The sequence below is a fragment of the Vanessa atalanta genome, chromosome 24 (genome assembly GCF_905147765.1).
Source record: "Vanessa atalanta chromosome 24, ilVanAtal1.2, whole genome shotgun sequence".
Taxonomy (NCBI): domain Eukaryota; kingdom Metazoa; phylum Arthropoda; class Insecta; order Lepidoptera; family Nymphalidae; genus Vanessa; species Vanessa atalanta.
The window spans coordinates 4,592,467-4,607,564 of record NC_061894.1 but is presented as its reverse complement, the minus strand read 5'-3'; the positions used below and the strand labels follow the sequence as shown (position 1 = coordinate 4,607,564).

General features: G+C 33.0%; 1 protein-coding gene across 2 annotated transcripts in view; it reads left to right on the top strand.

Annotated features, from left to right (window-relative positions):
- LOC125073318 (transmembrane protein 165) overlaps positions 1–14,667 on the top strand; it is a 36,028-nt gene extending 21,361 nt beyond the window's left edge. For both annotated transcript variants that reach the window (XM_047684096.1, XM_047684097.1), the window contains 3 exons: positions 6,656–7,009; positions 9,450–9,723; positions 12,159–14,667. In XM_047684096.1, coding sequence (XP_047540052.1) covers positions 6,656–7,009; positions 9,450–9,723; positions 12,159–12,229 — 699 coding nt within the window. In that variant the 3' untranslated portion in view covers positions 12,230–14,667. The remainder of the gene's footprint in view (positions 1–6,655; positions 7,010–9,449; positions 9,724–12,158) is intronic.
- The last annotated feature ends 431 nt before the right edge of the window (positions 14,668–15,098 follow it).

Sequence of the window (15,098 nt, the reverse complement as noted above, 5' to 3'; positions counted from 1 at the left end):
TTAAACACAAGTTAATTTAAAGAAATACTTTAATATTAAACCGGCTTCACCTTTGAGGGTTTTATTGATGGTGATCATGTCGTATCGTCTTCTTTCGAATGTCAAATCAGAAGAGCGATTCTGTAAGTCACTTCATATCTCACTCGTGAAATGTTGACAGCCGACTTACGGTGATACGCCATTTTGATACGTGTATCTTATCAATTTTATAATTATCATAGTCAATGTCGTATATCACGTTTTAGTATGACATTCTACGCTAATGTTCAGTGACGATGTTCAGTAAAGAACGCCCTTTAATCATTTAATTACGTACATAAACAATTAAGCAGACAGTTGATGCATATAGTAAGAGATAAATGTAGGAGTCTCATGGGGATTTATTTTTGGTCATTTGGTCGTTAAAGAACGTTTTTAAGACTTAAAGTTAAATCTAATTCGTATTAAAATTAATTTTGTAATCTTTATAAAAAAACAAATTAATTATAAATTCATGAAAACGGTAATTCCCTGCGTCTGTGATACTTTTGTCGGCGGTTGATCTATTTGTGCTCAAGAATTTTCAGAGAATAACTTAGGACGTGGGATTCTTCCATGACTCTAAAATTTTAAATCCCTCATATAAGTCCAATCTTTGGCATGAATCGGTAAATTGTTTATAGTAGGTTGTTCATAAACTACAAAAAAAGAAAACTAAATATGAAAAATATTAATAACAACCATTATCAGCCTAATGAACCCATTAATCAGTCTCGAATTATAAATTCGAAAATTTTGGAGTTTAAATTTCGAATTTGGAGGAGAATTTAGATATTGCTTATATAAGAATATAATAATACATATTCATCATTTATAATATTATCCGAGTGGCAACAATAATGTTTTCACTTTTTCACTTTTTAAATATTGGACGAGATCGCTTTCATACAGCTGATAAATAATAAATGATCGTAATTTATAGCTATAACGGTTTTAGGCCAGTATTTAAATATGAAACTATTAGTATGTTTGTGTGTACTTTTTGATGAATAAATTATGAAATAGATGTTTCTCTGTGTCCTGATGAGACACGTCACGGCGCATTGAGTAACTACTAGCCGTCACTTCAGTTATTGTAAGTTACGCACAGTTCCCTAATTGCATATTTAAGAAAGTAGTGACAGTTATTCGAAACCCAATGGAACATTTAAATAAATGAGCCCTAGTAGTTGGATTCCATACGTTCATTCACATTCCTTAAAGGCCGGCAACGCACCTGCAAACCCCTAGGTATTGAAGATGTCACACTATGATATGATATGATGATTACACTACCGCCACTGAACATTTTCCGTTCGATAATATTAGTAAAAGGGAATAAAGAGTGCGTCTTTATGTGCACACTCTATTTTTTATTTATTGATGTTATTTTGTTTCTCCACAGACGTGTCTTCGTTGACGTGCCGTTGTTGTTTCTTCTATCTATAATTTGATTGATGTTATTTTAATGTGCCTGCATGGTTTTATCAGTCAGCGTCTAAATCTGAAATTTTTGGATTGCCAAGTGTGCACTTTTATCTCTGCTGCACAGATGGCTGGATGATGTATACCGCCGTGGCCAAAATTCGGCCAATATTTTTATTAACTAGCTGAAATCGCGGCTTTGTAAGACTCTATAGAACATTATCCTTGATCTCCAATTGTACCCCCTCGAAGGCTGAATTAAAAAAGTATGTGCCTAAGTCCATCCCGAGGACTCTAAACTATTCCCATATCAAATTTTATCTAAATCGGTTCAGCGGTTAGAGCGTGAAGGGGTGACAGACAGAGTAACTTTCGCATTTATAATATTAGGGATTGCATCCTGATATTGACACGATAATATACATCATAATAATATAATATGTATCAAATATGATAACACAGTAAAAAATATATGCTTAACTAAACGTAAGCAAGTAACACGTGTCTATCAGTTTTTATTGTTGTTCTTTATCGCTGAATATGGTGTTAACATATAATCCATAAAGATAAATAAATTATGAAACTTAGATATGTTAGTATCATTATTGAACATATATACAGAAACTGATAATGATTTTATGGTCCTGTCTTGTCGCTTTGGTTCGAATCCCGATCGGGTCAATGAACGGTTTCTTTGTCAGCCAAGAGTTAGGAAGTCAGTGCCCGTGAAGCCAGAAAGTTGGCAATGGTGCGTCTGATCCAGCTCCGGTCATGACTCGTGCTCCATCGGACTATGAATTTTTTTTTTATATGATAGTTGGCAAACGAGCAGGGGCCTACCTGATGGAAAGTGACTATCACCGCCCATGAAAATCTGCAACAAAGGAAGGAGTACGCTCTTTTCTTGAAGGTTCCCAAGTCGTATCGGTTCGGAAAAACCGCCGGCGAAAGCTGATTCCACAGAGCGGTTGTGCGAGGCAGAAAATGTCTTAAGAATCGCGCTGTTGTGGATTTAATATTAGTGAATATATAGTACCACATGCAAACTAAGATATGTTCGGGATAGATGGCGTTCATTTTTGAAAAATTAAGTGTCGTTAATTTAGCCCAAGTTTTTGATGTCACTAACACGCCGAATATTTGTTATTCGACTAATGAATCGAGTCTGGGATGAGATGGATGATTTCAATTCATAGATTCCGAAAATATTAATTTATATGGTCTCGCAAGATTTCGCTGTCGGTTAAATGAGAGAGATTACATGCTTATTAGTAATTCACCGATAGTTTTTTTATGGTGTCTCTTTGTACCCATTATGATATTTAAATGCGGGCCTTTGTGAAGGATCTCTGTTTTTTGCCAGATTGCGTTAATCTGTATCGCGTGACTAACGAACATTAAGTTTTAATGTCAATGCTAGAATGAATTCGCAACAGTTGGAGCGAATAACAAATATAAAATAATCTTAACTGAAATACTCATTTGCTTATAAAATGTGAATGAAATGAAACCGACGCAAACGACGATCCACGAAATTACAATTTAACCGATTTTATACACGCTAAATATGTTCTGAGCTGAGAGGACCCAGTGGCTAGAATACGAAATACTTAAATGAATATACCGGGTTCAAACCCATGGAAGGTTTTCATTTGCTTAACTCATGTGTTTACTATCATTACTCGTATTGGAGAAGCGTGGTGGGCTAAGCCTCAAACTATCTTCTTGAGGGGTGAGGAGTATCCCAGCCGTGGTACATTTATAGGTTCTGACAGAATGCTTTTATACCTTCTTGAATTTAATCGAATTTTTATATAACGGAAATACGTCTAGTTTTAATTTGTTCATTTATGACAATTTAGGTATTCACAAAGAACATAATATCTTAGTGACGACCTCCGTGGTCGAGCAGTGTGTACACCGGTTTTCATGGGTACGCCACTCCGAGGTTCCGGGTTCGATTCCCTGCCGAGGCGATGTAGTAAAAGTTCATTAGTTTTCTATGTTGTCTAGGGTTTGGGTGTTTGGCGGTACCGTCGTTACTTCTGATTTTCCATAACACAAGTGCTACTTACATTGGGATCAGAGTAACGTATGTGATGTTATCCAATATTTAATACTAATATCAAACATTGTTTATATTACAAAGCCCCACCAGCCGCAACTAACCAATGACCAATAGTCACCAGATAGCCCATTTGCCCGTCCACCTGCCCGTGCACCCGAGGGTAAAGTTCACCAAAGTCCCCTGCACATAGCAATACGAAGTAAAATATAATATTAAATATTAACCTCAGGTCGCACCTTGTAATGTCATCGTCGTTAGATAAGCGATATTATATCTCACAGTTATGCATAATTCCATTATTAATAACACCTCATTGTGTTACATAAGCAGCCATTATCTTCAATATTAAACAGTTTATATAATGTCTCGACGTCGGTAAATATGTACTTTTAATTATTGTTCATTACTAGTTACCGCCTGTGTTTTCGTCCGAGGATAAGGCCCTCTGACCGAGGAGATTGTCGAAAATCTCCCAAGACCAACATAGAACACACATAGAACAAATATCATACTTATTATTATAAAATTTAATGTACACTTCTACAGTAGGTTATTTGACAATGCGAAAAATAAAGTGTCAATTATTGTAATCAGTATTTATTATGAGTTTAAAAATGGTTATTTATTAACGAAAGTTGAAAATAATAATTAATTTGTTCAAAAATCCATATATAAAATTGCATTTTTTTAAACGTTTGTCACATGACACAAAACGCTCCTGATTGGGCGGGCTTATGATGACGCCATTTGCTTGTTAACCTCGTATGCCTACCTACCTATATGTACTACAGATTACAATACAGGCAACTGACGTCACCGATCCCATTCCAGCGCCATATTGTCAAAGTAGCGTTTTCGTGCGCTATATAAATATGTAATTTTTAATTTGAGCAAATATTTACTAGAATTAAAACAAACAACTTTTACTGGGTTCCTTAAGCTCTACTAAATAAAATAAAATGCATTTTAAAAACCAGTCAAATAGCCTATTTAAAAGTACTATAATGAAATAACATCAAGGCACATTTGTACAATTTACGTCAAGATGGTATTTCAATTAATGATGTCTCCTGCATTACTTTAATCGATTCTTGACGATAATACAACGCAACGTAATCTTGTATCTCGGAAATGTAAAAAAATATCAATACTTGGTACCTACTAACAGATTAATGTTAATGTAGGAAGTATTTTTAAAACGAGTTACTGAATAGATTCTTAATTGTTGATTCTCACGAGTCATTTTGATGTGCTAATATATGTACATATATCTTAAGATAGCACCCGCCCCGGTTGCGCTCCGGTGAATATAAAATATAACCTATGTTACTTACAGACATTTTATATAGGTGTAAAATAATTTGGACTAAGTAGTTTCTGTTTATTAATTACAAATTAATGTCCAATAAAACGAAACTTCCCTCTACGACGTTCTTACACTTAAATATGAAACAATATATATATATGCCTGTATATGCCGGCATGTAAATTTCCCACTGCTGCTAAATCCTCCACTCCCTTTGAGGAGATGGTTTGGAGTTTTTTCCACCACGCTGCACCAATATACAAACCTGGCGGAATTTCGTTGAAATTAGACACATGCAGGTTTCCTCGCGATGTTTTCCTTCACCGCCGAACACGAGATGAATTATAAACACAAATTAAGCGCATGAATAATGGCTTGATAAGATATATATGTATTCTTTAAAACCGAGATGAAATCAAGAATAAAATATCGGGTCTTTGGATACGCGTAATCTCTGTCATGTCGATCAACAGCGGACCAATTCTATTAACTTGCTCTGATACTTATTTTAGCACAGCTATTAGATAGTGTAGCTGAAGTTCTTTAGCTTTTAACTCTTTTTATTACTTTATCTATACTAATATTATAAATACGAAAGTAACTCTGTCTTCTAACTCTTCACGCTTAAACCGCTTCACCTAATGAGATGAAATTCGATAACTAAATTTCATCAAAAACGGTTCAGTCTGAAATGATAGAGATACAGACATACTTACTCCCGCATTTATAACATTCGTATAGATATATATCTGAAGTGACTATGTCTCTATCTCTTGAGCGTCAATTTAAAATTCTTTATATGGGTTTTTTTGTCACTCATATAAATATGATATATCGACATCACGTATTAGTGCAGACCATTCAAGTAACGTGATAAACGAACCACTTGTCTGATAAAATATTTAAATTTCAAAGATCGCTCGTTTCTTTTGTTTCGAAAATTGTGAATGTTATCTGAAATGATATGATCATCTTTGTGATTGCATCGGCTGCGTCTCAGCATAAGTAAAATCCCGAACCTTTGTGTTGGTTACTGAAAGACTTGACAATAAAATTTTATGTGTAATTGAAATACTCGCAAACATAACAATCACAATTATTATGGACATTTTAGGCATGCAACGATACCCACATGAGATTAATACAACAAATCAATTTCCAAGAAAAAATGCTTCTGGAAAATTCAGAATGTTTGCTAGGGGATTTAAATTTGCTACCTTCGGTTAAGACCTTATGTCAATCTAAATCTAAAACATTCAAGAACCTTGAACATCAGAAGATATATTATGACATGTACATATATCCGCCAATTTTCTTATGCCAGTGATCCTGGATTATGTTAATGAGGAAATCTTTGCCCAGTCGAAGGCATCATTACGTGTGATGTCGCAAATAAACACAATTTTTGCGCTTACATTGCAAATGTAAATAATGTACTACAGTATTGTACACTGTCTTTGTATGTCTATCTCACAGAGATAACCATTTTTTATCCTTTACTTTTTACAAGAGTTAATGGCTTATTTTCGATTTTAAGCAAAACAACATTAATCCTTATACAATTCAGTACCTTAAATACATTGTAAATTTAATATAGATTAATACAGCCCATTACAGTATGTAATTTAAATGAATATTTTAGAAGATATTATAGATTTAAAATGCAGGAACATAGCGGTTCGTATTGTCTAATAACCAAAAACCTTTGAACATGTATATAAAGACATTCATTTAGTATCAACATTGCAACCGTGAATTTTAACCAAATAGGAAAAATTCTCTGTCATGCTTAAATTTTTTAGACAGATGAAATTAACTTTATACTCTTCTCTTTTCAGAGGGCTGCAGTCCAAGGCAGCTTCTGGCAGGGCTTCCTGGCGTCTATTTCCGTCGTGATAGTGTCAGAATTAGGAGATAAGACATTTTTCATCGCAGCCATAATGGCGATGAAACATCCTAGAGTAATAGTCTTCGCTGGAGCGATATCCGCATTAGTATTTATGACTGTTCTATCAGCCGCCTTTGGGTGGGTGGCCACGGTAATACCGAGGGTGTACACGCATTATATCAGCGCTGCCTTGTTCGCGATATTCGGTCTGAAAATGCTCAGGGATGGATGGAAGATGGACCCGAACGAAGGCCAGGAGGAATTGGAGGAGGTTCAGAGTGAGTTGAAGAGGAGAGAAGATCAGGTAATGATAAGTGATATTATTAAGGATATATTATGATGCGTGTTACGAAATCAATGATGGATATTTTTTGGAAAAAAATGACAAACTTTTTAGGTAATAACCATAAAAGTAAAAATATAATGGGGCTTTCTATCTTTGCTTGAAAATTAATATGAAATTATCCATTTGTTAAGAGAATGAATAAATACAGATCCGAAAAAGACCACTGAACTTGATAACGATCCTAAATTCTCGGATACAATTTTTGTTTTTATCTTATCAAAACCTCTTTTCTGTCTCCGCAAGGATTTCATTGCAAAATATGTCACGAAGGCTCTTGAATATAATCTGAATTGATAGCGTCGAGATAATATTTCTTTATTTTTAGCAAACGCGATAAATATATAGAAATAGAGTTTAATTACCTACAATGCAAATGTTGAATTCCTTTATTAGTGTCATCTTAATTATCTCTCTAATTACTCTGATTAAGATATCATTAATCAAATTAGTAATAGGTTTATAGAATGTTTTGGTTGATAAGTAGAGGGTATGGAATTCCTTATATGACTCCATGGTATACAGATTGAATTTAAAACGGATTTCTAATTTTAAAGGTGGTATCAAGTTATCTAACATTAAACAGGGCTCTCCCAAAGAGCGATCGAGATCGCCCGAAGAGGGCTCCACGTCTGAACGGTCCCAAAGTCCCGGTACTTCTCGTACCCCTGAAGTCGAGGTCCCTGTGACGCCCGAGGAGCCCCAAGCGGGTCCCTCGACCCAACCCGAACCGTTGAGGGTGATCATACGTCATTATGCCTGGCAGTACGAATGACACATTAGTTTTTTTTTTCTTTTAGCTTAGCTTTTTAGGTTGCGTAAATGCACAGATCACATCACATACGCCTTTAATAATCAGCTTATGTAATACTTTTAATTACTCGCAAAGGAATTCAGCATTTGATATCATTTTTATAAATATTTGACGTATTCAAAATTTGACCAAAAAAGAACAATTGGAAAACTTTAAGGATATTTTTCTGAAGACAATGGTTGTAAATTTTTTGGTCGAATTAAATGTAGAATTAACGTATCGCACTCTTATTTAAATACTGACTGAAATCCAAATCACTAAGTTTATGTAATATATGTAGTCTATAATTTTAATACCATATTTTTAAAATTGCCGTAGAATGTTAACTAAAAATCGTTAGACAAAATTAAAAACACACGTATTGTTCTAAATAAATAACCATTCAGTTTTAGTTAAAAAAAAATAAAGGCATTTTCGGTCATTAAATTAAAAAAATGTTTTTAATGTAACCTTTAGAATTGAGCCGTTGTTTTAGGATAAATATTATTTTTAATATTTTGATTTCCGACGATATTTTAATAAGAGTGCTATATAGTGCCTTTTGAATCCTTTTATAATCTCAGTGTTATATTGTATTTTCATCGTGTTTTATTAAAAATAATTAGTTTTCATCGTGTTTTATTAAAAATAATTAGTTTATTACTTATCACGTTTCATTGTATCGAATTAGATTAGTTTGATGAAAATATTTAGACGGAAAATTGTATATTATTATTCATTACATATAAATGTTGTTAATTGGATGTACAGTTCATCAATGTTTCTCTCTCTCTCTCTCTCTCTCTGTCATAATTGATTTTACATTCGAAAGAAGGAGACAGCATTGTTTAACTAATCACCACTTAAAAAATATCTTTAAGTAAAATCGTTATTGTTTCATTTTAAACTAGCTTTATTTATTACAAGCTTAGCATGTTTATTGAATATAGTTAACGTATCATATTTGTAATATCGTTTATTTATAGATTCTTGTACGTTTCAATTTCCTACGTCATAGTTTTTTTTTAAATCACCAGACATACTTAAATAGGTTTTTTTTTTCGATCAAGAGCGTCTGTTTTATTTCATTTCAATCTATGCTAGTGTTTTTTGTCTCTTTGTTCAATCATATATACAGCATGTATCGATATATTATGAATCCTACACATATAGCCTATTCCAATCAAACAAGAGTATAGACATTCAAATCGTAGATTTACAAATTCCATGCGATTTTCTATAATATGCACTAAAGACACTTCATCGTCGATATCTTTATTTATAATTAACATAACAACACTATTCAAGTTTTAATTATCTACTTGAATTTTACTTTCAAAGTTCATTCAAAACGCCATAATGTACATCATACATTATTCAAGATATTTGCCAATTATATCGCGTCAATTCAAATAACTAAGTTTTTTCGTCTGTACTCCTCTTGCGGTTGGAATATATGGTTGATTTTAGATCGATCTGTCACCAATGAGCATGTACCCTTAATTCGTTCCATATATACAATGCATAAAATTATACAGTTCCGTCATCATCATTACGTTTTATATGAAAATAGTTTTGCTTTAAATGGAATTATTTTATAAATTTCAGGAGGAAAAAGAGGAAACCCTGGATATGTTGGAACAGGGTCAAGCTGAGAACCGTCGGCGAAAGCGTAACGCAATGCTGAAAGTGCTGCTCCAAGCTGCTTCCCTGACGTTCTTAGCTGAATGGGGCGATAGGTCCCAGCTAGCGACGGTCGTGCTCGCGACTAGGGAGAACGCGGTCGGTGTTGTGGTTGGGGGATCGCTAGGACACGCCCTTTGTACAGGGCTGGCTGTGATCGGTGGGAGAATGGTTGCACAAAAGATATCTGTTAGGACTGGTAAGTTCTTCTGAGTACTAAGACCTATTTACATCATTTTTGGACGCATTTAGTCACCAACGACACACGTCAAAAATAAACTCAATCAAAATAGGAACACAAAAATCCCTGCACAAATGTAAGTCAAAAAAATAGGTACTACAAATGCCTACAAAGTGCATCAGTAGTTTGTTTTTATGCCTGTATGTGTTCTGTAATAATACATAAACAATATATATCTATATATAAATTAGTTTTTGTAAACATTAAATGTTTTACATGCAAATGATATCTATGTCACTTTACTGCGTTGGAATCATTAAATTATAAATAACCGACGAATGAATTCATCCTTTTATCACACAGGCAGTAAAATTTAATCCGGTGTAAAAAGCCATTGTTCCAGTACGAGAGTCATTTATGCAAATATTATTTTATACAAAGACAAATGATAAGTTCGCGTCGACCTTGAGTTTTAAACACACGTTCAATTTGGATGTGTAAAAACACGTGTCTCGTTGGTGAATTATTGCGAACTCCGTTCTGGTAGTCTCGACTCTGAAAAATGGAAGTCGATTTCGAATTAAACTTATAGTTTCATTGTTTTAATGTCTCGATTTGGAATGTATTGATATAATTAGCCTGTTTGACATAACATACATATATAATTGTATTTAACTAACATGACTGTATTTTTAGATATTGAAAAAGAGTAACTACTGAGTTTCTTGCCGGTTCTTTTCGATAGAATCTACATTCCGAACCGGTGGTAGCTTTACTTTAAATAGTTTGTTAAATGACGATTCGAAAGTGCTTGTAAAAGCCTGCTTGAATAGATTATATTTTGATTTTGTTATCTGGAAAGGCCTAGATTGGAGATTTTCTTTCTATTCGAGTGATCTTTGTTGTATCCTGCATCGTCATTGGTCGAATGCATGTAATGACGTAATAGAGTAATATCCGACCAATGAGCGTTAAGATTTAAGCCAAATCAGTTAATTAGACCCGAAAATCATGGTAGTTTACGTTTTAGTAAATTAAAAGCGTCAATTATATTGCTTTACAAACACAGACGCTCTTGATGACACTCTAATTTATATATTTATATATATACACTGACTGACTCATAAACTGCATCATTGTTCAAGATGCTTTTGAAATAAATATTTTAACCAAGTATTCAAACTTTTTATACAAATTTAAATTTAAATTGAAAGCTATAGTTTAATTTAATAACAGCGTAGCATCAAATTCTTAAAGACCATTCAATTTTTTTTTTAACAAAAACGCTAAATGTATGGTTGAGCTTCTAAAACATCTGTTGTATAGTTATGCTGTCGTAAGAACCGTGTCGATCAACACACACCATAAATGAACCGCCTCCAAAAGAAACACGATCTTCAGTGCAACTTTGAGCATATCTCTGTCGACGATAGATTCTTCTGCGACCATCTGCACCATTTAAACATGTCCTACACTCATCGGCGGACAATATGAAGGTCCATTGCTCTTTAGTCCAATTAAGATGTTCACGATGCTTGTCTATGAGCTGCAGACAGCTTTGCGCCAATTGCTGGTCTAAAAGAGATGAACGCCGCTTCCTTAAGGCTTCTTCTTGTTGTTCGTGAATTCGTGTTTACTCCACGCACTTCATTCGGGTCTGTTTGGACGCTTACTGACGTGAGGAAATGACATCTGTCGTCACTACAGGTGTTTTCTCGAGTTTGAGCCGGTATCAGATCTTCTTTTGTAAGAATCTGTCTCTACAAACCTTCGGCATACTCTAGAAACCGTAGACTGGCTTAAATTTAAATTTCTAGCAATCCTTCGTTGATTAAAACGTTCCTGCATCAATGCCACAATTTGAGCGGCTTGTTCGGACGTAGTATCCATATTTTTGGTTACGAAACTTTTGTTGAGCTTAAAAGACGAATATAATAAATTCTATGCTGTATGCTAACAATAATTTGAATAAAAAATTACTGCAGTCCTATTTTTATATATTTTTTTTATGGCTAATCGACAGCTCGTCATTTTCATTCAGTTTAATCTAAAAATTTGCATTCTCATCAAAAGTATTCATTCGAAAGTAATCCTAAACTGTGATGCAGTTTATGAGTACGTTAGTATATATACGAAGACCTGACCACGCGTGGCCGTGGCTACGCTATAATTTTAATAACATATAAATTATACATTGTACAAATTCCATTTCAAAATATAAAACTACTTCAAGTATTTAAAACGGGATTATTACCGTGTTTTTTATTTCGTGGAACTCGATATTTCGACATTATCTACAAATTGTCTTGTTCACGAGACTCAAACCGAATAAAAAAAATAACCATAGTAAAAATAACCATGTTAATTTAAGATCTTACATAAACTTCTTCATTGATAATTTTATAGATATGGTTAGATTAAGTTATTAATATAATCTTTTTTAATGTTTTCAGTTACCATAATCGGTGGTGTAGTGTTCCTCTTCTTCGCAGTGAGTGCGCTAGTGATCGGACCCGGGGAATGAGCTCAGTCCACAACGATATAGACAATTTTAATAATAAGAAACGTATGTATTTAGTTGTATATTCTAATTTTAAGTTAATCTCATTAAGGGGTAAATAATTTTTAGATCAATATTATTTTGCTAACGCTTCGCCCGTGCATTTAAAAATCGAATCGTTAGTGTTTTGTTTTTTTTTTCGAAAACCGTTTATACCGATATGCCTTTGAAATATTGGAGTGTTTATATTCAACCTTAATAAGAATGTCATTAAGTATTGAATTTGATTTTTTTTTTAAATTGTCGTTAACGTGAGTTCGCTATCTATCTACCATAGGTATGCAAAATATGAACAGTTTTTGGGAAAAAGTTCGAAAAGCACTTTAATTTAAAAGGAAGAGTTCTGTTAGCGAATGATGTTTACGTTTCTTGGTTGATAAACTACAATGAACCAATCGGATCTTAGATGTTCAATCTCCAAACGGGACGCTAATAAAGTGTTCATGTGTTGTGGGTAGAATAACTCTTGAGTGAGTAGTGCCTTCCTAAAGGGGCTTTCACACAGCCTCAATTTAATTACTAATTCACGAGTGTACGACATTTAACAGCGGACTTGCGTATACTATATGCATGACAAAATAAACTGTGATGCGAAGTATATCTATATGATGATATCTTTCACGGCCATTCTCAAGAAGGACTGGTTATCTGCGCGGATCATGTCATCGTGCACAAGTGTGTGCAAACAATGCACTCTCTTATATGAATGCCCTCTCACGATCCGATGGGACGGTAAATCCGAGACGACCACTCTATACGAGTGCTATATCAAATTACGTATACAATAAAAGTACTTCACGATTACTTTCCCGCAGGTGTGACATAGCTTTACAGTTAACTTATTTATACTATCGCAGATGTGGACATGCCTTAATTTTACATAAAATATTACTTATTTTTAATTTTGTTCGAAAATGATTTCATTAAATTGGACTTTTTAGTATATATAAGTACTACTAAAATTCAGAGTGTTCTTACTTTCTTAATATATTTCAGAAAGCCTGTTACCGAAAGTGTTAAAATATATAATGTATTTTTTCATACACATTTTTATATATATATATATATCTCTTAGCGGAAAGTAAAATTAGGCGGGTTAATATTTAGCTAAATAAAAAGTTAATTTGCATAAATAAAACATCAATGATATTGATGAATGAAACATCTATCGAAATACTTAGTACTAGGAAGTATTTGAATGATTTGAACGAACGAAAGATTCCTTTGACGTTTTCGGCGAAAATAAGATTAGAATTTTAGAGATTATTCATAAATCATATATTTTTAAGTGTTATTTCCAAAATACATACAGTGCTTATGTATATTAACAAAATTGTGCGGCCGATAAGAAAGTTATCGCAAAAAAACAATTAGACACTCGTGTCTCAACCCGATCAATGTTGAAACAATTTTGATGGTTGGCAATATTGTTGGTAGTTGGTATTCCGTAAAATTTCAATTAAATTCCTCTGTAAAACTGTATTGCTGAAACAGGTTCGCTAATTTATTGTGACGATAAAATGTTTAACGATAAACAATAACCGAACACATTTGTCGACAATATTTTAAAATTAAGTTAATTATTGCAGGTCCTGTGTTGCCAATTTATTTTTAAATTTTTTAGTCTTAATGTATATTTGTATTTTTTTAAAACAGATTATGCAATAAATATAACAATGTATATATTCCACATACAAAGTTGTGATATAAGATAGCACTATATATGTATTTATAATCTGTGATATGATCATTCAATATAGTATACTAGTGGCCCGCCCCGACTTTGTATTGATTTGTCAAAGATGATAGTATTGTTTGATACTATGAAGCTCAAAACTCGACGTAGATTTCCATCGTAAAAAGTTTGATGTGATTTACATTTACAGATTCTAAATGGGTTTTGAATCCTTATATAATATGACATACAATTTTATTATACATGTGTCTACATAGAACATTTTTATAAATAATGAGACGTGTTACAGACGTCCTTCGTTACAGTGCAGTTCGTTAATGTCTACAGTTATTAAGGAGGTATGAAACTACACGTGCCAATGTTTTATGTAGGTTTCCTCGCGATGTTTCGTTTTGTCTCCGTCACTGTATCGTTTGAAATGTGACACTCAATGTTCAAGCAAGTCGGGTTAATATTAAATGATCATAGTAATTGTTGATAGTATCAATTTTTTTGAAGTAAAACTTCTTTGGGTGCATATCGCTACTATGTACGTTGGGACGTTTCTGACGCAAAAAGAAGTTTTGCTTCTGTCACGTGTTATTTTAATGTAAGTACAAAATTTGAATGTTAATGAATCACATCAAATAATGCTTAGCGCTAAATGTTGAAATGTAAAAAGTATTATTTTTTATGTAAAGACGATTAATAAAAATGTCGGAAATAATTTTTGTTTTTCTTTTTTTGTCATTTGAATGTGTTTCTGCTTTTAATTTTATTATAATTCCAGGTGTTACTATTTAAGATAAATTAAAATATGAACAGAATGTTTTAGTTTTTTATAAAACTAAGCCGATTATAGACCAAAATAAAATGAAATATAAATATTTTTGCCATATATATTTTACATATTGCTTGTTATTTGCATAGAAATAAATGTCATATGTAAAGACAGATAATTAACCACAGCATACGATTACCAATTACCTACTGTGATTGGCTTATATTTCATTTTTTGTATGAGTATTTAAATTAATTATAAAATTAGGTTTTTAAGAAGTTCACAAAATATGTGCTCAATACATCAAAGAATAATATTTATAAATATTTTATAAGGTATATAACCTTATAGGTCTTGAAAAATGATTACGAAGTGTT